Consider the following 25,189-nt stretch of genomic DNA (forward strand, 5'->3'; position numbering starts at 1 on the left):
AATATAAAATAAAATAAATAAATCAAACTAATGAATATAGGATTCCCAAAAGTGTGGATAATTCTGATGATAATTAGATATTATGTATCCTATTATTACATAAAATATATACTGAGTCTCAGTAAATAAAAGAAAATTCTTAGAAAACAAAGCAAAATGTACACAAACCAGAGAAATGCACATACGTGCACAACATATTTTACGAGATGATTTCCTGCTCCATCAAACCACATGTATGCCTGCCATGCCTAAATGAATCACCTGATCGACATTATTAATTCTCAATCCCCCCCATAGTGGCTGTTTATTATTGGTTAGTTATTTATACTTTGTGAACACCTCTCCTCGTAAGTCTTTTTTTTTTTTTTTAAATTATACCATCATAAATTCAGTTATTCATGTCTAGACCTAATTGGATCACATGCTATTTGCACTACCCAGCAACTTATAGGACACACATATTACAAATATATTATTAATAATTCGTTTGCCATTAATGAAAGTATTTCTACTCATACTTATTCTTTCTTTTACATTTTACATTCTCACATGACTTATTAATGATGGTTCCCATTTATACCTTTGAATAATTCAAATATAGCATTCTTCTTCATTATTGTTTTCTAATATTTCTTAAAACAAACACATTGTCTCCCACTCTACACAGATTTGGTTACAATTAATCGATAAATTAAAGCATTCAAAGTTATCATATGATTAATTGCATTGGACCAATTAAGATGAGCGCTGATGCCCTATGCATTCTTAAACCTTTTGTACATCGATAAAAATGCAGTCAAATTGACATGAATTGTGTAGCACAGATTGCACCACATGACAGCACACCATTATGGACATGCAACACCACTGCTATATATACAGGGTGTTCGGGATAAATTTGACAGTTTCGTAAGGAAAAAGAAAATCTTCTTTGTATCTATTAAATTTAATGAATTGACAAAAAAACATTACAGGCAGAGTTAATTACAATACTATCAACAAGATTTACTCAAAATAACCACCATTAGCATCGATCACAGCTTCAATTCTGCTTCGGAACCTCGAACAAGCTGATGCTACAGTCTCCCTGGGAAGGGCCGCAAAAACTGTTTTAATTTTATCCATTAACTGGGCTTTTGTATTACTGGAAGTGCGATTGGTGTCTTTTTCAACTGCGCCCCATACAAAATAATCCATGGGGTTAAGGTCTGGGGAGTTTGGAGGCCAAACATTTGGACTGGTGAAGTCGTAGAAATTTTCAGACAACCATTTTTGACTTTCCAGAGGTGTGGCAAGGTGCCGAATCCTGCTGCCATACATACGGCCTACCATTGGCTACCCTTGTTATCCAGGGCTTGACTACAGTTAGCAACTCCACGAACAAAGCCCGAATTCCAATGCCAGGGTTCTTCAACACCTGTTCCTGCAGATTTGCGAGGAATTCTGCTGTACGAACGCAATCAGATCGTCTGCTAGGGATCTTTCTTCTTGCTACATCCTCATAGTCACCATTGCAAGTCTCTAGTTCATGCCTGATTGTTTTTACTGTATTCAGGGAGCATTGGGCAGCAGTCGTAATATCCTTATTTTGATGGCGGGCACGAATCATCATGATACAAGTTATTCTCTTCCATGATTCAGGTGGGTTCCAGCTATCCATCCTTTCTGACATCTTGTATATGAATGAAGAAGGGTCCAAACTTTTAAATGAAGAGAAGTGTGTGTTAATACATGTAACTTACGGAAAAATATAATTAATTATAAATATGTCAAATTTATCCCGAACACCCTGTATATATTTATATATCATCATCATCAGCCATTTTTGATCCACTGCTGGATGAAGGCCTTTCCAAGATTACTCCAAAACTGTCTGTCCATGTCTCTCCTTTCCCATGTAACTCCTGCAAAAAATGATGATATCATCAATCTGCCTTGATTTAGGTCGGCATCGTGGTCAATTTTCCTCTCATGGAATCCATTTCAGTACTTTTTTTGTCCGTTGTTGATCTTGTCTTCGAGCAATATATATGTAACTTGAAACAGTTCAAATTACATCATTAGGACATTTCACAAAGCAGTCTCACTGTCACACAGAAAGCACAAAGAAGTATCATTGTCATATTTACCATATTGAAAATTTCCCAGATAACTACATTTGAAATTTCCTGCCATTCAAGAAGTTTATTGCCATGTTTATGTTGAATTATATAGTTTCCCCCAATCTCTATTGCCTATATATAACTCTTTACAGTTATTATTATTTTTTTAATGTAATTTCCACACCAACAATAGTTGTCCCAATTTTTAAAATTATTTTTGTACATCTTTATGTGTTTCTTATTGTTTTATATAACCCAGAAACCTTGCTCTAACACCAAACTTTCTTCAAACCACTTTAGGCCTCGACTAAGCAGGATGGTGAGCTTACACAGAGTGATGAAATTCATCTCTCACCTAAGAGCATTGACAATAATCCATTCCTTTGGTGGGATTTGAATCTGCACGCTGTTGGTTAGAGGACAGTGTGGTAATCATGCAGACTAGACCAGCAAATTTAAAAGTATCACAAGTTTTTGTCTTCATCTTGGTAATTATGACAACATGGTATTTTATAAATCCTCTGTTTGGCCTGCCTCTTTTCTATTGAAACTTCTTATGCTGATGGTAGTGCCTGTCAACAAAATTTTGAATTCCACAAAAGGATGCAAGCTGCATCATAGAATATCCATTACATCTCTATTCCCATGTGGAATGTTTTTTGACATTCCACATGGAATGTCAAAATACACACACACACACACACACACACACAAATATATATATATATATATATATATATATATATATATATATATAATTACTCTCTCAAAAGTAAGCTTTTAAGGCAGTCATTCCTTCCTCCTCATTAAGCTGCATCATTTTATTGGGTACTTAAACAATCAATACAGAATTCAGTTTGCATAATAGATGTTAAATTTATGGCAAAATCATCTCTTTCTTGCTCTCACCAAAAGTCATTCTTAATAAAAAAATTTATTCTTTATCTAGAAAATTTGTAAATATCATATCACTGAAGTACTTTTCATTTGTAAATATCATCAGTCATTTTCTTTCCACTGCTGGATGAAAGCCTCCCCAAAAATCCTCCATTCAATCCTATTTTGAGCTTTTCTATGCCACTGAATTCTAGCCATCTCTTTAATCTCATCTTCCCACCATCTGTTTGGTCTCCCTGTAGCTCTTGATATCTGAATGGTATTCCAACTCTGGAATACCATTCAGATATCAACTTTGTCCATTTAAGAGTGTTACTTCATGCATTATGACCTGTCCATTGTAATTTAACTCTTTTAATGACTGATACGGCATCTCACCCTAGTCTGAGCTCTGACTCAAGTATTGCACTTTCTATCTTCAATGGTAATACCAAGCATTTGAGGTGGTCCTGCTCATGGAAGAGTAGCCAGATCTTATTATGGTATGTTCAATTTATTTACTGCTGGGTGCTCAGTTAATCTTGAAATCTTGCAACTGCCTGAGCTCATATTTCTTATGGGTGACTTTAATGGGTACATCACTCTGTGGGGTAGTGCAACACAAATAGACGAGTTCATGTTACTGAATGATTCCCTGACTGAGTGATGACCTGTCTCCCTTTTGAATAATAGACTCAAGACTTCATCCATATGTCTACCTGCTAATATCCTGCAAATGATCTTACAGTCTGTTCGAAGACAACATCTACGGAAGTGATCAGTTTCCCATTATTTGCACAAATGTCTTTACACAACCAATTTTCTCCTACATGGATGCCTATATGGAAAATGGACCAGGCCGACTGAAATACTTTTCTCGCCTTGCAAAATTTAATGCTGATATAGTCAGTCAAACATGTGTCAGTGAAGCAGTAAAGTATGAAACAAGCTGCATTATCCAGGCAGCAACAGCCTCAATTCCAAAAACAATCTTGATTTCCATTCTATCCAAAGCCTTGGTAGATCCAAGAGAGTTCAAAGCAGCCAAAAAAGATCAACACAGAGCATGGAGTATATTTCATAGATATACTAGACATCACATCAAACTTAATAGTGTTTAAGCTTGCTCTAGCCAAAGCATATGCAAGACACCATAGTCAGAAACAATCTCAGATTCAATTTACCTTATTGTGCAAAAATTGTATGAGATAAAATCTAGAAAATGAAAGGTAGATACAGAACACACCATTTATTTATCTTAGAATATGATAGATATGTTGTTGCCAATTTGCCAGAATCTCAGCAACAACTTCATATCCTCCTGAGTTTTTAATATTGAAAGAGCAACAAGAGAAACAGTAGCTAAACTTTTCTACCAATGGGCTTGAGCTGTCCAATCAGCCATTTGTTAAGGAGGAACTTTTATTGTTTTAGTGCAGTAGGTCCTGATGACATCCATTATGAAATGATAAAACATCTTCTGTCATCTTCTTTGGATTCCCTCCTCTTAAAATACAGCAGAATACTTGCAGAAGAAGAGTTTCCTTCTGGATTTTTGGCATAAGTCAGTTGTCATTGTTATCCCAAAATCAGGAAGGGAATCAAGACAAGCAAATAATTATCGACCTATTGCTCTGATCAAGCGCCTCCATAGTGCAATCGGAAGAACAACTGTACATCGTGCCCTTTGATTGGAAAAGGCATAAGTTCGATTCTCGTCATGATGGGAGGAATCTTTATATGGACTTTTTTAATTGAAGGTGAGTTAGCCAAACTCATATGGCGGTAGCAGGGTTTTTTCTCCTGGAAACTCAAGTTCATTCTGCATACAGACAAATCGACCCTTCAGAACACACGCAATTTACAGACAATAAATACTAGTTGTGGTGGTGGGCAGTAGATGGCGTTGATGTAGATGATTGGTTGTAGAGGTTCAGTGTAGTGGTGGAAATGGAGAGTTGTACAGTAGGTGTCCTCCCTCGATGAGTCTTCGGACTCCTTAGAGGTGTCACGAATAATAACTGTCTTTGTGAGATATTAGTGAAAATAGTTAATGCCAGACTTCTCTGATATTTAGAAAGTAATGGTCATCTCTCCAATACACAATGTGGGTTTTATAGACATTGTTCAGATGTCCATAAAACACACAGGAAATTTCTGCATTAAAATATTAATAGTAACCCATCATGCTTTTATAATGACTATTAAATTCTAAATCCGTTTTTTTTTTTTTTTTGAAAGGATCAATCCAAGAAAAGTGTGATTTTTATACCAAACAATAATTTATATATTTAAATTAAAATGATTATTAGTCGGTAAGTATACTTGTAAAAAAAATTCTCTTCCTCTTCTTTTCATTCATTCATTCATTTATTTTTTGTAGGGGAATGTGAAAGTTACCACAAGTTGGATAGACATTTATGAACTACAGTTAAGATTAGTAGCAACACTTCTCCAATCACAAAGGCACTTTTTCTTAAAAAATGCAATTGATTTTGTTGGAGTTCACAGGGAGAAGATGCAATTGGTGAGTGAAAGATTGTGCATACTGTATACAAATATACAAGTATTTGCTTTTACAACTTTATTTTAAAAGCAAACAGTTGTTTTACAACTTAGCTGTTAGGCTAATGAATAGAAAAATAAAGTTAATAGTTTGTACTCATACAGTTAATGGACACTTAATTAAAGTGTTTAACTCTATTCTTATTCAGTTAACATTTCAGAATGATCAGAATTTTTCAAAATTCTTTATACAGTTTTTTTCAAAGATAATGTCAGTTTCTAGATTATTAAGATCAGATTTTGAAAAAATAAATTATTCTGAAATAAAACTGACTTCTTCCATAAGGAAAGGAGACATTACTATAGTCATTAATAATTTTTGGAGCTAAGTTTTCTTCAGAATATGTTATCGTAAACAGTTCAGATTTGAATTTTTAGAGAGCATTTTGAATTGTTACTTCCTGTTTAAAATGTTTAATGATTTATAAGAACTGTAGAATTTTAGTGTAATTTGTTTTCGCTGAGGTACATTAAGATTGTATGCCAGTTTAAAAAAATTTAAACTGAATTTTTTAAATTCAGTTTAAAGAGAGTTGATTTGTTCCTTGTTCTACAACTGAATTTGAAGTTCAAGTTAATATTTCTTTCTCATCCTAAAATATTTTCTTTCCTTCTTTCCTTCTTTCTTTTTTTTAAAGAAAATGCTTATGTGTTGAGATTCTACAACAGCAGATTTATCATGTTAGAAACAATTTTGCATTTGACATTTTGTGAAATATCAAGTATGCTGTTCATTCTTTTATTATAAGTTTATAAGCTATGATTATTATTTATATTTTTAGTTTTAATTCAGTACAGCATTTTTTTTTCTTAAACTGTTATCTGGTAGAGTCTTCAGCAAGTGAGAACAGTACCAAATACTGATAACATACGAGAAGCTATGGTAACCTGTTCAGTTGTATATCAGATGTCCACCTATCAGCAAATTTGGATGTTAGAACATGCTGCCTCACTTAATATGTTACTGGTAAGTTCTCTGGAGAAAAAAAATATACTTAAAAAAATACATCCACATGATATATTTCACATTTATTTGAATTTAACTATTTGTAATTATAAGACAGTTCTTTCCTAAAGTTAATATCTGTTGGGAGGGGAGAATAAATGAAATATAATAACTGCATCTGCCTTCATACATTTATCACTATTGACTAATTGCTTTAGCTTTTATTGAAGAAAGAGTACTGTGAATACAGAATATTTTGCCATCTGTTAGGTTAATGATGAAATTCCTTCAAGAAAGAAAACCAATTGTAAATTGGCTGCATTTATTTTAGATGTATTTCATTAATAACTTTAAAAAGTAATATCTTGATTTATTAAATTTTCTTTCCATAAAATTCTATTTTAAACAGAATCTTTTCAAACAAAATAGGGAAGTTTAGGTGCTATAAATTGAAATGCAATAGGACAGCAATCTTTAATTATTATTATTATTATTACCTGACACCTCCAGGGAGGCCAAAGACTCATCGAGGGAGGGCACTTCCTCTAGATCTCTGTCTCAACCACTCAATCCACCAACGAACCACAACCACACCAACTCCATCTACCACCCAACACCACCACTAGTATTTTCACAGAAAATCACAAATATCCATGCCATATGAAGTATAATGCAGTATGAAGTGCTGCAGCTCCACCCTAAATAAAATGCTTTATCTGTTGTGGATTTAATGTAACTTAATGCAGTTTCATAATTTTAATTACTAAATCACAGGTTTAGGGGTGCTTAAGGGTCAAAGCTATATAACTGAGAGGAGACCCCCACATAGCCTTTAAAGGAATGCGGAGAACAGATCAGGGCTTCTGACTTAATGTCCAGTCCTCACCTTCTTGTCGTGAACCCTGTTGGGTATCTACCGGGATACTGAACGAACGAGGATGGACTGGCAATTTGGGATTTAGCCTGACCAAATTGTATTCTTATTGGCTTAAACTAAAATAAAAAAATGATGGTACAACATGACAGAATTTCATGCCAGCTGGGACATCGCCCGGTTAAACAAGGCCCCCGTTGTTTTCACCAGGGGAACCAGGGCAAACAGCAAAAAGTCAGCTACTGGAACAAATCCTAAAATCCACCCCAACTCAACATCACCAAAATTAAAGATCAGTACTATCAACATAAGAAGCCTGAATGGCAAACAAATGGAGCTAGCTGAAGAATTGGATAAGTACCAGATCGACATAATAGGGGTGACCGAAACTAAAAAGACAAAACTGGTGAGATCTTTCTGAGCAATAAATAAAAAATTTTATATTCAGGCAATGACAATCAACGAAAAGAAGGAGTAGCCATAGTATTCAACACTAAATACGAGGCTAATCTTCTTGAATGACAGGCAGTCTCAAGTAGAGTGATGTGGATGAATATGAGAATGGGGAACTGAACAAAGAGACTTATTTGTGCCTATGGTCCCACAGAAAGTTCTACTAAGGTAGAAGTGGAGGAATTTTCTGAGGCATTAGAGAAAGCAACTGACACAATGAAAAAGGAAAAGTTGGTCCTTGTTGGGAATCGGAATAGCAGAGTAGGAAATGATTGTCGGGCATACAAAAATATATTGGAAAAATTTGGAGAAAAGAGCAAAGCTAATAATAATGGAAATACCTGTTGAATTTCTGCTCAGGACATGGACTGGTAATTACTAACACCATGTTCCAACATAAAAGTGTGCGCAAATTCACATGGAGAGAAGAGGTACGGAATAAGAAAAGTCTCATTGATTATGTTAATGTTGATAGTGATGTTTTTTCCTTGGTGCAGGACACCAGAGTGTACAGAAAATTTGAAATCGGAAGGGATCACCATTTAGTCTTGACCAGGATAAAAAAATTGAATCCCATATTGAAAAGAATAGCATGTAAGAAAGTTTTAAAGCAAAAAAAAAGTTGAGCAGCTATCAGATGTGAACTGTAGACTAAAATACACAAACATAATTGAAGAAAAAATTAAAGAATTTGAGAACAGGAACCAAAACTTGGAGATTCAGTGACAAGCCCTGAAGAAAACACTGATTGATTCAGCCAGAGTGGCATGTGGTGAGGCTGTCTGTAAGGACAGAAAAATCAGAACTCCATGGTGGACACAGGAAGTTAAAGAGGCAATGAAAGAAAAGAAGAAAGCATATCAGAAGTTCCTGGCAAATAAGTCAGCTTGTGCTCTTAGAGAATACAGAGACAAATGTAAGAAAGCTAATCACTGTGTAAAAGTATCTAAACAAAAGTCATGGAAGGACTTTGGTAAGAACATAGAAAATAAATATCAAGAATGTGGCAAGATATTCTGGAGGTTGTTGAAGAAGCTCAGAAATGGAGGAAAGGATACTGTAAAAGGAATCAGTAATGATAAAGGTGACATGAAAACGGGAGAAAAAGATATCCTTGAAGTATAGAGTAATTACTAAAAATTGCTAAATGAAACAAGCAGTGAAAACAGCACAGTGGTAAAAAACACTGACCAGGAATACATATCCATAATTCCTGGTCATATCTTTGGATATGACCAGGAATACATATCCAAAGGCCTGAAATGTGGAAAGGCAGCAGAAGTAGATGATATTCGACCAGAATTGTTCAAGTATGGTGGTATAAAAGTCTTACGATGGCTGCACTGCATAGTTCAGAAGGCTTGAACAGAGGGATGAATTCCAGATGATTGAAGTAGAGCTCTCATAATACCCATATATAAAAAGGGAAATAAAACTGAATGGGAGAATTACAGAGGTATTTCTCTACTGAGTGTTTCTGGTAAGATATATGCAAGTATTCTTGAGAAACAGTTGAGAAGGATTGTGGAAGAGAAGCTTGGTGAAGAACAAGCTGGATTCAGGCCAAATAGAGGCTGTCAGGATTAGATTTTCACTTTACGACAAATAGTTGAGAAATCATGGGAATATAACAAAGATCTGTATTTAAGTTTTGTCGATCTGGAAAAGACATATGATAAGGTGCCAAGAGAGAAGCCATTCGAAACTCTACAGTTATATGATGTCAATTGGACATTATATCAAGCAATACTTAGTCTTTATTTTAGTTGTAAGTTAGCAGTTAGAATTGAAGGAAGTACAGGAAGATGGTTTAATGTTTAATCTGGTATGAGACAAGGTTGTACATTATCCCCTCTGTTATTCATTATCTATATGGATCACATTATGAAGGAAAGTGGTATTAAACCTAATATCAAAATTGGAGATGTTAATGTTTGCTTTATGCAGATGATGTTATACTTCTAAATAAATCAGCTCTACAAATCTGCAAGATTCCCTGACTAAAGTGAATAAATGTTGTCATAGATATGGTATGAAGGTCAGCATTAAAAAGACAAAGACAATAAAAATAGGCCGAAACATTGAAAATATCAACTGCATTGTGATTGGAGTACCTATAGAACAAGTAAAATATTTCAGTTACTTAGGCACAATTTTTAGATGATGGTAAATTAAATATGGAAATAGACAATAGAATCAATAAAGCTGGTATGGTAGGAAGTCAACTGAATAAATTTATATAGAATAATAGAGAAATTAGCCAAAACATTAAATTAGCTGTATACAAGACAGTGTTCAAACCAATTTTAACTTATGGATCTGAGAGCTGGGTCAGAAGTAAAACACTGACCAAAGACTAGAGACCACAGATATGATAGTCCTGAGAAAGATTAGGAGCATGAATAGATGGCATCAATGGCAATATCATATTAAAAACGAGGATATTGGATAAGAATTTGACATTGTCAGCATCGAGGAATTCTTTAGTAGAGCTAATCTCAGGTGGTATGGTCACTTAAACAGAATGGGAGAGGAAAGATTAGCAAAACAAGTGTTCTCTGCCAGGTTGGCAGGAAAAAAGACCCAGAGGAAGACCAAGATATAGGTGGATTGATATGGTACAAAGTGCCATAGAAGATAGAAATATAAGACCTGGTAATGTTGCAGTTCTTGGAAGAGCTGATTTGGAAGAAAATTGTAGATAGGAAATTAGTAATGATGTAACTTTTCATGTAGTACTATCATATCCTGTACACCCTTTGAGGGTATATTTCAGGAATTTGATGATGATGATCACAGGTCTAAGTCAGCAAGTTCAAAACCTGTAAATAAAATAAACATGCTATTTTATGAGGGTGGTCTGAAAAGTTCTCGGCCTAACAATGAAAATAGTAATTTATTATTTCATAATTATTTTTATTTTTCAACATAATCTTCTTGAAGAGTAATACATTTATTCCAGCAATACTCCAGTGTCATTATCACATCCCTGTAGTGGTTCTCAGTAAGATATGCAAAATATCCCTCTACAACTGCAATCACCTCTTGATATCGAAGAGAAACGCTGACCAGCGAGGAAGTGTTTTAGTTTTCAGAAGAGATAGAAGTCAGAGGGAGCCAAATCTGCGGAATAGGTTGGATATGGCGGATGTTCCAACAATTCATAGTGGAGAGCCCTTAATTTTGTGTATTGTTGCCAAAACACTTGTTGGCAGGTGCATTGTCCTGATGAAAGATGATTTTTTTCCTTCTGCAAACAGGTCTGTTCTCACGAATTTTTTCGTCTAATCTGGTTAAAAGATCGGAATAATATTCCCTGGTTATTGTTTTACCCTTTTCAAGATAATTAACACATTCGCTGCTATGCTACTTCGGCATAGTCTGTTCCCATACGCCAAGCAATTTCACTTCTTCAAGGTCAGTACGGTAATCTCGTTGCCAGCGGTAAGCTTCATACAAGTATACTCGTAGTTGGCTTGTGCAGAGCATATACTATCTATGAGAATACACAGTTTTGATGCTAGCTCCACAAGCCAAGCATTTTCACTTCTTCAAGGTCAGTACAGTAATCTCGTTGCCGGCGGTAAGCGTCATACGAGTATACTTGTAGCTGGCTTGTGTAGCTGGTTTACCAACTATGAGTATACTCGTAGTTGGCAGCGAATGTGTTAATAAACGTATTGCCTTTAGCATCCCAAAACACTGATGCCATGACCTTTCCTGCTGATGGAATTGACTTTGGCACTGAACAAATGGCTTCTGTCCACTGTTTTGGCTGCTGTTTGGATTCTGGTGTGTAATGGTGAATCCAAGTCTCATCCATAGTAATAAATCAACTCAGAAAATCAGTTTTATTCTTTTAAAAATGCTCCAAGCATTGTTCAGAGATTTTCATGCAAGGGAATTTTGATCTGCTGTAAGCAAGCGTGGCACCCATCTTGCGCAAAGCTTTTTCATATGCAATTCTTCATGCAAAATATATCCTACAGGTTATTTTGAAATGCCTATAGTTTCAGCAATTTCACACACTTTGACTCGCTGGTCATCCAGTACCATATCGTGCACTTGATCAATGATTTCTGGTGCTATTACACCTTTTTGATGTCCTTCACGTGGATCATCTTCAAGGCTGGTACGGCCACATTTAAACTCGGTAGCCCATTTCTTAATTGTCGAAAATGAAGGAGAAGAGTGCCCATAAACTTTTATGAATTTCGAATGAATTTCTTTTGGCATTAAACCTTCTTTTACAAAGAATTTTATAACCACATGATACTCAATTTTATCCATTTTAAGGAATACAGACAACACTTTTGCTTCAGACAGCTGTATAAAACTAACTATTGGATAGAATGACTTGCAATTTCACATGGATGCTTATGACAGATGTACCAACTTAGAAAAAAAAATCTTTCCCATAGTGTTGCTATCTATGGTTGAGGCCGAGAACTTTTCAGATTACCCTCCCAAATGGATTAGTAAAAAAGTTTTATGAAAACTTCAGTAATAAAATGTAGTCTTTATTATCTTATTTGTATGCTGTGTATTTTTTATAATGATAATTAGAATATTATTATGGCTCCCAAAACCAATTAAAAATATTTAGAAGCAGAGATTAGAAATCTTCTTCCTTAATTAATAAACATGATTCCAATAATTATAAATGATTATTGGAATAATCATTTATAGATTAACTTTATAAAATTTATTAATTGAAATATAGAAAGTTCAGCCTTCAATATTAATGCTAATGAATTATATACTTATAGAAAGGAGTTTGTGATACATGTCATGCTGCTATAGCCTACCTGATCAGACCGAGTTTTATGTTGCATGTATTTGAGGTATGTTTGTTATATTTTTAAAAATCTTATTTTAATTCAAGTAAAAACTAAAAATATAGTAAAATATGTGAATGAATAGTGCAGAAAAAACTTGTAGATTTATTTATAAGTAAATTTTACATAAAGCTTCAACATGTTTTACTGCCTGTTGGCTCATATCATTGTCAGGAATAAAAACAATAGAGAACATACAACAAGATCCGAAACTTTTAATAGTCATTTCTTTTTTTTTTTTTAAAAAAAAGAGTGTTTACTGTTGCTAATAAAGTATTTAGTCATGCCACATGAACATGGAATTCCATCTTGTATAGTGAATCATGGCTTTTTTTTGTTTTGTTTTTCACTTGTAGGTGCATGTAATGCACCTACAAGTGAAATAACATTTTTAACAGTGCATGTGTAAATGATGTGAATAAAGCATTTATTTATGCCAGTTATGTAAAGGAAAAATATCGAGTTCTGAATAAGGGAACACACTAACCAGTTTGGTCATCAATCTATACCATTAAAAGTTTTTCCATTTCAGCTATAAGATTATCATATTTATAGATAACTGTAGTTTTGTAGTATTAGCTAGCATGGCACTTTATCTCTGTTTTTAACAACTACAACAACAGTAGTGCAAGGTAAGTTTATCCTGTGGACTTTTGGTATTTGATACTTCATCATCACTAAATTTAATAATTTTAGCCTCTGTATGCAATATTAAGAGATTTACACATCTTATAAATTAAAGATACCAAGAATTACATACTTAGCTTAATCCTTTATCCAAGTGTAAGGAAACAAAGTTTGTGCCTGAAGTATTTTCAGGACTGGGGCAACTCATATAAGAAAGCTAAGACTTCACATCACTTGCCTTAGTGTCCCATAATGCAAATCACATATCCTTGCGGACATGTATAATGCTATGCATTATGAGAAGAGTCACTACCCAGACTGGTTTCGACCTTTATTAAGGTGAAAAAGTAAAGGATTGCTCATCATAGGCCTAGAGTAGTATAGGGGTGCAAGAGAGCCTGTGAAAAAAGACAGATAGATAGCATGAGAGAGAGAAAAGGCCTCAGCTCTTTTGTATCATCATATAGCCAAAGGCTACCAGTTTCCAGCTGAGAAATAATTACTTAAGGCAGCATGTGATGGAGGGGACTAGAGATGGGAGAGTATTGGACCTTGTCATAGGATCAAAAGAACTATCCATAACTTTTCCTTTTTCACCAATCTCATATAGATGAAGAACCAAAAAACCAATTAAAACTAAAGCATAAAGATGACTGATACCCAGGTGGTTAGCCCCATCTGGGTTAACCGCCTTGAGTTGGCCTTCTCTGCCTGGGATTGCTCTACAGTCATCCCTGCAATTGACTATAAGACTACATTGAATTAAGAGGATGGAACTATTTAAAAAACCTCTTATTGCAAGAATAGACAGAATTTTATCTTCCCCTGGTGATTATTGCATAATGTGGGTGGTCTACACTATCTAGTGATAAATTTGATATCTCCTAGATTTACAAAATTACAAAAAACGTCTGACTGAACAAGAAAATTTCCACAATACAATATTATAAAGCATTTAGATGTCATATTGCTGGTTTTCAAATCCATGTTTTTTTCTAACCTTCCAAAAATGGTATTCTAATTCATTAACTATAAAAATCAAAATTCTCTTCCCATTGCTGACAGATGGTGGGTATTATAAAAAAATAACCTGTTCTGTTGTAAATAGTGGCATGCCCAACACATTACATAATCTGTTCCAAATATACAGAGCAAGAGGGCAGCTGTAGAATGCATGTTCTACTGTTTCCAAATGGTAACAGATGTCACAGATTGGATCTCCGATGTTAAAGTACCTCCATTTGATGGCATTGACTGGAAGGCGACGATATGCAATTCTTCAAGCAAGATCCTTCCTGTTAGGGTACCCTTGGAACTTCAAGTTATGAAACAAAATATTGTTGTCAGTACCCAACTGTGGAACTTTGCAGTGAAAGAGATTAAAGATTTCTTTATACCAAATTTTACTAGATATGTGAAAAGCCAAAGGCTTCAATTATATGGGATGTAATATATGGGATGTAAACTATATGGGATGTAATATATGGAATGTAATATCCCTTAACTTAAACCAAATTTTACTTTTTTTAATGGAAAAAATGTCAATTCCGGAGTGTTTTATCAGTCTTAATTGTAGTATTCAGGAACAATCTCAGCTTTTGGACCTTTATGATCATTAACTCCAAACAAGGGGAAGATGAAAACTCAAGTAGTACCGGAAAAGGTCTGCACATGTCGGAATTAGTTTGCAATATTTAATGGATTTTTGAAGCTGTATTGCTTAAATAGCAGAATTTTAAGACTGGAAGTCCAAATCCTCCATGCTTCATTGATAGTTGAAGAAATTCCTTTTGAACTTCTTGATATCGTCTAGACCAAAAAAATTGCACAGGTTTATTATATAATTGCTTTTCTTCAGCTTTTTAGATGTCTGTAATATTTATTATGTACAACTGAGCAGGAAAGATTATGGTTTTGAGTACTATGGCTTTAGAAGAAAAGGAGAGTGACCCTATTTTCCAGTTCTGAATGGACATAAAATTTGTATTCTGAATACAAATTTTATGTCCATCCAGTGCATAATTATTACTCATCAATTGAAACATTGCCAATAAAAATGATCCACATGAAACCAAACTTGAAGCACATGGACATATTCTAGTGTGTGTGTGTGTGTGTGTGTGTGTGTGTGTGTGTGTGTGTGTGTGTGTGTGTGTGTGTTTTTAATGTGAATCCCAATCAGCTTGTAGACCTAAAAGTTGTGGGTTAATCATTAGATAATCCAGAAACCCAACTCTAGAGACCCAAACATGTAACTTTTTGAAGCTACTAAATAGGCTTCCAGTAAGCAAGTGGTTGTCTCACACCGGGCAGTGAAATTCATCTCTTACCTTAAAGGCATTCATAAACATCCATACCACAGCAGAATTGAAATCAATTACCTATAGTTAGGAAAGTAGAGATACTATATGTTCAAACAACAAAGCTGGCAGTAACAAATTTTATTGAATTCTAACAAGGTAGAGAAACATTAGTTCTTGGTATAATTACTGTATAATAATAATGTTGAGATGGCTAAAAAAATTTTTAATTAATATTGAATTAGTATTGAGTCCACCTTGAATGAAACATTAATAGTTGTTTCATTCAAGGCAGAAATAAAGCTTTTAGTGAAAAGAAATCCTACATTTTTGGATGCCAGGGAAGCAACAGTTTTAATATGCTTATGCAAAGGGAGGTTTTTTGATGATAACAGTCAAGAAGAGAGATCTCAGCTTTTGTTGAGATTTGGGTGTTGTTGTCAAGAGGTAGAAAACTGTACTTTAGCAAGACCTATCACTGAAACTAACAAAAGTTATCTTCACCCCATTGAAGAATGCTTGGGAGATCAGAATTTAAGAGATAGTAGAAGTTGTTTTCGATATTGCAATGATTTGTGTAGTACATTGTCAAATTAGAGGGAAGGGAAGAGTGTTGTGTGCTGTCATCATTAAAACAGGTTATTGTATTGGCAGTCAATTCTGTTATCTTCAGTCTCTTGGTGAGTCTTCATGGTTTGATTATTGTTTTTAAACTACTTCATTTTTTTTTCTCCAATAATATTTATATACTTGAGTCTACAGTTCACCTCTGAAAGCTGGTCAGTTTTGATCCATTTTAAAACTTTCCTGCATGTTTTTCTTTTCAGTATAATATATTATTATTATTATCATCAACAGACCTTCATGGAGTCAAGAGGCTCATTGCGGAAGGTTCATTTTTATCTTGCTCAAAGCTAAATGCTGATTGCTTCTTATTTCAAATCCCCTTATATACTCATGCATCCTGAATGAGTGAGAAGTTATTGCTATCAGCAATAAGACAGTCCAGTCAATGAGACTTTTCTTATTTCTTGACTTCTCTTCATGTGAATTTGTGTACATTTTTATGTTGGAATATGATGTTACTGATGACAAGTCTGTGTGCTGAATAGAAAGCTAGTAGGTTCTTCTTTCCATTATTATTAGCTTTACTATTTTCTCCAAATTTTTCCAATATATTTTTGTATGTCCAGTATTTGTTTCCATTTCCTACTCATCTGTTTAAATATCCAACAAGGGCCAACTCTTCCTTTTTTCTTTATGTCAGCTGCTCTTTCAGACTTGGAGAATTTCTTAACTTCTTCCTTAATAGGCTTCTGTGGGTCCATAAGCAGGAATTGTCTTGTTGTCCAGTTCTGTATTTGAATATTTGTCCATGTCATTCTACTTGAAATTGTCTATCATTCAACTTATTTTTTTAATGCTGAATACTATAGCTACTCCTTCTGATCCCTGATCATTATTGACTGAATATAACTTGTATTAGTTATTTAGAAGAATCTACTCCTGGTACTTCTCTAATTCTTCTGCCTGTTCCATTTCTTTTCCATTGATACTTCTTGTGTCACTGGTGCCTATCTTGAATCCTGGTGAGTTTGTTCCATTGGATGACTTTTCACTGTTTTCCTTGGTTCTCTGACAAACACAACAGGGGAGTCTCTTTTAATTGCAGTTCTCCAGTCAGCTTGACATTTTATCTTCTTGTACTATCATTGTTTAAGATAATAAAGAATTCAGTTTTAAACCCCAAATCAGTATAGACTGCTGATACTAAACCCCAAATCAGCAGTCCGTCCTTCATTCATTCATTATCCAGATAGATACCCAATAATGGTGCACTATGAAAAAGAGGATTAGACATTATATTAGAAGCCCTGGTCAGTTCACTGCATTCCTTAAAAGGTTATATGGAGATCTTCTTCCAGTTAGATAGCTTTGACTTGAAATGTGGTCACCCAGTCACTTAGGGTCTGAGTAAGATCTTGCTTTGTGCCAAATAATGGTGAGATGTGGAGTAAAGTGTATGTCGAAAATGTTAAAAACATATTCTGTACAGATTGATGTGTATGTTTAATTTGAAATATCCAAGTTTCTTTGTGCAGATCTAATTTCCTACTGGTTTTGAGTTTTTTTTACAAGTATTACATTCCAGTATCCAAAATCTATGGCTTCATTTTTATCATTTCAAAAAAAAATGAAAAGAAAAAAATTACACTTGTCTTTTTTTAATATGTTTACAAGAGGATGTGAAACCTGTAGCATATCAGTGCTGTATAGCATAAATGATGAGAAAGGGAAAAACCAACTTGATAATGTGTTTTCTGAATAGCTAGAGGTTGTAATCCTTAAGGGAAATATTGTCTAGAAGTAATTACTAAAATAATAATGCTGGATCTAATATCCACTTTACTTATATAATTGTCTAGAAGATTGTTTAAAATCACAGAGGTGGATGAATGGGAGAGGAGAATGAGAAGTTGGACTAATGTGTTTGGAACTGAACAGTGAACAGATGTTGATTGACAGTTGCTTGTGTGTTTACATGTTTCAGAAAAAGTAGAGGAATGTTGACAGTCATTTCTGCAGAATAGTACTCTTGAAAACAACTGTAGAAGAGAAATAAGGAAGAAACAGAATGTCTATGAGAAAGTGACTGGAGTGACTCTGTAAGAGGTGGGGGGACTGCTGCTAAATCAAATTCTTTGCTCGGTAGCATTTTTAGAGGGTTTTAGTGTGCCATCCCATATGCAAGAACAGTTTTCTAAGGCAGGGTGGATTTAGCATTTATAGAAGGAGATTTTGAGGTGAGAAATCATATCTTGACTAGCTAGTTTTTTTTGGAAGCTGAGTAAGCTATGGATGTGATGTGCTTATGCCAGAAGTATGTGAATGTAAGAAGCAATATCTGATTGCTCATGGAGATATCAATATTATGAAAGGTGTGGGAAGGTGAAGTGTGTGTGTGTGGTCTTTCTTACATTTCTTACCAAAACACAATCCTGTCTTCTTTCATGCAAAAATTGAAGTTACAAGATTTCTTTGCCCTCTGAGATATAACAAGGAGATCAGTGTTTAAGGCATTAATTTTAGAAGATCCTTCAACTTGAGATATATGGGCTCTGAAGGGTTTGTCATTAAGCTTAAATGTAATTAGTTTATGATACTATATAATTGTTTTATGAATACAATCACCTTGAACAAAGTTATTTTTTGGGGTGAGGGATATACTCTCAGCTAGTGTAATTTGTCAAAATTAACTCACACAGAAAAATCAATTTTTGAATTGTTTTAAATCCATTCAGGATGTGATTATAATTGCACCCATGCCCACGTGATTTTTTTCCTTTCCATCGATAAAAGTTTACACATAACAGTATGGAAGTTTCCTGTATTTTGTCCTGCCATTAACAACAGAATCTAATATGATATCCTATGATACATAGTATGATTTTATGATATCCAACATAATTTTAAGTATGTTGGATATCATAAAAGGACTAGAAATATAAAAATATACTGCATACTTTTAGTCTGCCTAATATGTAAAGTTGAAATTACAGCTATCCTACATACTTAAAAGAGCAATATGTGAGTTTCTTGCTTTCAGTCTAGTCCTGAGATGTGGCTATGAATGTGATTTAATCCAGTTAAGTGAAGTGTGAAGAGAGGTAAAAAAAAAAGTCAATATAATAAAAATGGAGGACATCATGATGCATTATAATTTTTAAAAAAAGTTGTTCCATCACAGTAGATTTATCAGTTTAGGAATTGGTCCTGTTCTTCCTTATTCATTTATTAACTTTTCAGGAGGTAGGAAATTTTAATTCTCTCTTTCATTAATTTAAACATCTGAAATGGCTGTCATTATGATGGTGAGAAGTTTAAGAATGATCTTTACAAAATGCATTCTGTACCAGAACTTTTACATAATTGACATATTAATTATATTACCATACAAAAGAATCATATTAAAAAAAAAACATTACAATTTTCTCTTTCAGTGATTTTTATTTAAAAAAATATCTACTGCTCTTTTCATTCACTAATTAGATTTAACATTGTGTCATTTTTAGCATATGAAAGTAAGTCCTGTTCCTGGGAAGATATCTCCTCTCTTTCCAACTGAACAAGACAGTAATAGACTAAGAAGGTTGTCTTCTGCTGAAGATGTTATCACACCCACTCCAGAACTTGCAGTTGTTCAGAACAGGTATGCATTTTTTTTCTCTCTTAATTTTTAAGAATGAAAATGTGAAGATATTATCCAAATTAAGTGTCTTTTATGTAAAAAAAATTGAGTAGCAGACCAAGAATAGACCAAAATTTATTAATAATAAACAGACTAAAATGAATTTATGTAAATGATTATTTCCCCTTCCTTTAACATGTTAAAGTCAGCAGCTTATCATTCATAGTCAAGTAAATTGGCACCTATGCCATCTCATGGAAACTAATATATATCCAACCAATTCCAAAAAAAAAAAAAAAGGCGACAAAAGCCTACCTACCAATTGCCATCACCTCAATGCTCTCCAAACTAATGGAGAAAATTATCAGTGGTCAACTTCTTCACTACTTAGAAGCTCACCAGTTAATCAGCAGCCACCAGTATGGATGCTGCTAGTCTGAATCCATGGTTAATATCTTAGCTTACACCACTAGACACATATCATGGAAAGATTCAGAGAAATGTGTGCTGTTGCCTTTGACATTTCCAAGGCTTTCAATCAGATTTGGCACTAAGACCTGCTTTGCAAACTGCCTTCCTTAGTTCTGCCTGCCACCTTCTGCAACTGGATAGACAACTTTCTCTTTGGTCATTCACAGTGTGTGATGGCGGATGGCACCCTCTTTTCGAGCTTTGCCACCAATGCAGGAGTGCCTCAGGGCTTTGTTCTCTTACCTATCCTTCCTCCTATACATAAATGATCTACTCTCAGTCACTACAAATCTTATCCATAGCTTTGCCGACAGTAGCACTCTCCACTTACCCTATTCCTTTGACAAATGATGTTCCCAAACATCCCTTACATCATGATTGAAATGCACTCCTGTCTTTTCTCTCACAAAATGATCTCAGCTTGCCTTCCCTCATCCTCAGTGGTACACATACATACCACCAGCCAGGATGAACCCCCCCACCCTGGACTGACATTTATGTCCAGCCACTTTTGGCACAAACACATCACATCAATAGCTTCCTCAGCTTTTAAAAAAAACTAATAATTCTTTTCCACTCAAGAAGCTATTTTACATCCACCCAGCTTCTAACCCTATATAAATCTCAAATCCACCTATCCTTATGGGTTTGGAGTGGTGCACCTAAAACCTTAAAAATTCTTGATGCTGTCCAGAGGAAAGCAATTCGGTATAGTTTCTGGGAAAATTCCCATGTTACTCCTCTTATACACTATTAATATAATTACGGCTATTATAGCCTGTTTTTGTTTAGGGGCGTATATATATATATATATATATATATATATATATATATATATATATATATATATATATATATATATATATATATATATATTTATTTAGGGCATTATGGGTGAGTATAGAAAGCAATATGGCAGAATAAAAGAGGTGGAAAAAATTTTGTACATACCTTGTTTTTTGTTCTATGATGCCTTCGAATTCCAAGATCTTGCTGAAGGTTGTTTCCCACGTCAAAACACACCCCCATGTCCCCCCCCCGGGGGGGGGACATGGGGGTGCGTTTTGACGTGAGAAATAAGATTGGAAACCCGGGTTATTATTAATAATATATATATATATATATATATATATATATTATTTTGTTTAGGGCCGCATTTTTTGTGGGGGAAGAGGGGAATGAAGGGGAAGAATATCCTTATGTGGAAACTGGAATAGGGGTTAATGAGGTGTGGACCGTTTTGGACGTCGTCTGACCATCACCGGAACCTTGTGGGAATGATTGTAGGGCTATGTCAAGGCTGCAAGTTGCATCTGCCAAATTAGGGCATTTGTGGTCGCTAAATGGCCGCAGGCATGGCTTAATTTGTAAGTTTTGGATCGTCCAACATTCGGAAATTAGGTAGGGGCGGTGGACGTTGATAGAATTTTCATTGCATTTTATGGCGATAGTTTCAGATATTCTAAGCATTGTGATTCTAAGCACAATGCTTAGAATCACAATGGATCTTATGGATCTGAGAGCTGGGTCAGAAATAAAATACTTGACCAAAGACTAGAGACCGCAGATATGAGAGTCCTGAGAAAGATTAGAGGCCTGAACAGATGGCATCAATGGCAATATCATATTAAAAACGAGGATATTAGGAAAGAACTTGACATTGTTAGCATCCAGGAATGCGTTAACAGAGCTAATCTCAAGTGGTATGGTCACTTAAACAGAATGGGCGAGGAAAGATTAGCAAAACAAGTGTTCTCTGCCAGGTTGGCAGGAAAACGACCCAGAAGAAGACCAAGATATATGTGGATTGATACTGTACAAAGTGCCTTAGACAATAGAAATATAAGATCTGATAATGTTGGAGTTTTGACAAGTAACAGACTGATTTGGAGGAAAATTGTAGGTAGGAAGTTAGCAATGATGTAAATTTTTCATGTAGTAATATCATATCTTGTACACCCCTTGAGGGTACATATCAGGAATTTGATGATGATGATGATGAAAGAGTATAGATTAATTTGAAGGAAAACTTGATAGGAAGTTAGTAACCATGTGACTAACTTTTCTGTAGTACTATTAATATGCTGCACACTGATGAGAGTACATTCAGGCATTTGATGATGATGAACTCTTGGATTTATTCAGTCCCTTAATTTCAGAGAACCAATGAGTTTTACAAATATTTTTAATCCTACTTTGGTAGCTCGATTGATTTTATTTTAATAAAAATTAAATTGTTTTTACAGCATTTTGCACATCTGTGTGAATTCTAATACAGATCTGTTTGAGGTGAAATTCACTTGTTAGACAGGATTTTGATTTTTTCAGCCAAAATTTGTTTTCTACAAGACTAGTTTGCTTGGAGATGCTTAACATTCATTGTTATTTTGTATAAAAATCTCTTCAGCCATATACTGCACATTCAGAATGGTTAACTACTGTTGACTCACACTATTGCAAATTCTTATAGACTACAGAAATAGTTTGCTGTAGTGGATACTTTGGAACATCATTCTGCCTAAGAGAATTTGGTTGGGACTTTTTTGTTAGTGGTTTTGGCAAAGAAGTTTATTGTAATGGCATTTGTTTCAGTAAGAGTTAACTATATTTTTCTATTTTGATTCATTTTGAGTAATGGCATGCTTTGATTAAGAACACTGTATTTACAATAATGTGATACTTTAAAGGTAATTTCTCCAGTAAGAATAAGATTAGAATAAATTTGTTTGAATATTCTAGATGTGCTTTGTATCACATATGACAATATATATGCTGGCCTGGTTAGTCAAGTGGTTAGCGTATCCGCTATCCAGCCAAAAATGCTGCAGGTTCAAATCCTGCTGTGGGCATAGATGTTTGTGATTTTCTGTGAAAATACTAGTGGTGGTGGGTGGTAGATGGCATTGTAGTTGGTGGACTGAGTGGCAGAGACAGAGAGCTGTAGAGTAGGTGTCCTCCCTCAATGAGCCTTTGGACTCCCTGGAGGTGTCATGTAATAATAATAATAATAATAATAATAATCATAGATATAAAAATGGTACGAATTTCTTCTTTCCCAGTTATTTTATTTTATTTCCAGCTTAATGGAATTACTGGCAGTTGGACTTGCAACTCTCAGAATGTTCACTCCAAGTCTCTATGAAATGTTTTCTGATCAGGTGAGTTATTATTATTATTATTATTGTAGTGTATTGTATAATTCTTTCCAAGATACTCTCTTACCCCCAATATGTATTTAACACTGTTTTCTGTTCTTCCATAAATATCAAAATGTTTAATATACATTTAAAAAATATCATAGTAGAGAAGAATATGATAGTTCTCAGTGTCTTTGAAAGATATGTATGATTTGGAGATTCATTGCCAAGCCCTAATGAAACTGATTCATTCAGCCAGAGAGGCATGTGGTCAGGTTGTCTGCAAGGATAGAAAAATCACAACCCCCATGGTGGATACAGGAAGTTAAAGAGGCAGTGAAGGAAAAGAAGAAAGCATGTCAAAAGTTTCTGGCAAATAAGTCAGCTTGTGCTCTTAGAGAATACAGAGACAAATGTAAAAAAGCTAAACACTTTGCAAAACTAGCTAAACAAAAGTCATGGGAGGACTTTGGCAAGAATATAGAAAATAAATATCAAGAAGGTGGTAAGATATTCTGGAGGTTGTTGAAGAAGCTCAGAAATGGAGGAAAGAATACTGTAAAAGGAATTAGAGATGATAAAGGTGACATGAAAACTGGAGAAAAAGATATCCTTGAAGTATAGAGTAATTACTTCAAAAAAAATTTCTAAGTGAAACAAGCAGTGATAGTACAGTGGTAAAAAACACTCAACAGGCATACAGTCAGGAATACATATCCATACTTGAAGTAGAAAAAGCCATTTTAAAGGCCTGAAATGTGGAAAGGCAGCAGGAGTAGATGATATTTGACCAGAAATGCTGAAGTATGGTGGTATAAGAGTCTTACAGTGGCTGCACTGCATAGTTCAGAAAGCCTGGACAGAGGGACGAATTCCCGATGATTGGAGTAGAGCTCTCATAGTACCCATATATAAAAAGGGAAATAAAACTGAATGTGAGAATTACAGAGGTATTTCCCTACTGAGTGTTCCTGGCAAGATCTATGCAAGTATACTTGAGAAACGGTTGAGAAGAATTGTGGATGAGAAGCTTGGTGAAGAACAAGCTGGATTCAGGCCAAATAGAGGTTGTCAGGATCAGATTTTCACTTTACGACAGATAGTTGAGAAATCATGGGAATATAACAAAGATCTGTATTTAAGTTTTGTAGATCTGGGAAAGGCATATGTCAAGGTGCCAAGAGAGAGAGAGAGAATCTATTCAAAATGCTATATTTATATGGTGTCAGGGGGCATTATACATTATCCCCTCTGTTATTCATTATCAATATGGATCATGGTATGAAGGAAAGTGGTATTAAACCTGATATCAAAATTGGAGATGGTAATTTCAACTCTTTGCGTAATGCAGATGATGTTATACTTCTAAATAAATCCAGTACAAGTCTGCAAGATTCTCTGACTAAATTGAATAACCGTTGCAGTAGATTTGGTATGAAGGTCAGCAATAACAAGACAATTCTTTCTTTTAAGGTTACACGGTGATCAGCACTCATATTTGTAAATTTAGGGACACAAAAATACACGTGTTGAACAGATTATTTTATTAATTATTAATAAAATAAAACTTAACATTTCGACCCCTGTATCGAGGTCATCATCGGAAGAATACAAATGTATAAGGAACCAAGCTACATGCTCATGCCCTGTATACCGATAAACTAAATCTACGTAGTTAATTAATCCTTTTCCCTAGCCTGACCTCTAGTGATAACAAATAAATAAATTAAAAATAAATAAATAAATACAACTACAATAAACTGCTAAAGTCCTCATGTATTAATATTCTTCTGGATAATTCTGATTGTTAT

At 34.5% G+C, this 25,189-nt stretch overlaps 1 protein-coding gene across 1 annotated transcript in view; it reads left to right on the forward strand.

Annotated features, from left to right (window-relative positions):
- LOC150098439 (nucleoporin NUP188-like) overlaps positions 1 to 25,189 on the forward strand; it is a 280,537-nt gene that overhangs the window by 228,305 nt on the left and 27,043 nt on the right. The window contains exons 23-27 of the mRNA XM_090405212.1: positions 5,362 to 5,505; positions 6,373 to 6,510; positions 12,586 to 12,660; positions 19,655 to 19,791; positions 23,321 to 23,399. Of these exons, the coding sequence (XP_090261338.1) occupies positions 5,362 to 5,505; positions 6,373 to 6,510; positions 12,586 to 12,660; positions 19,655 to 19,791; positions 23,321 to 23,399 (573 nt within the window). The remainder of the gene's footprint in view (positions 1 to 5,361; positions 5,506 to 6,372; positions 6,511 to 12,585; positions 12,661 to 19,654; positions 19,792 to 23,320; positions 23,400 to 25,189) is intronic.

Source organism: Typopeltis vanoorti, chromosome 15, assembly GCF_054136105.1.
Source record: "Typopeltis vanoorti isolate ZY-2024b chromosome 15, IOZ_Tvanoo_1.0, whole genome shotgun sequence".
Classification (NCBI taxonomy): domain Eukaryota; kingdom Metazoa; phylum Arthropoda; class Arachnida; order Uropygi; family Thelyphonidae; genus Typopeltis; species Typopeltis vanoorti.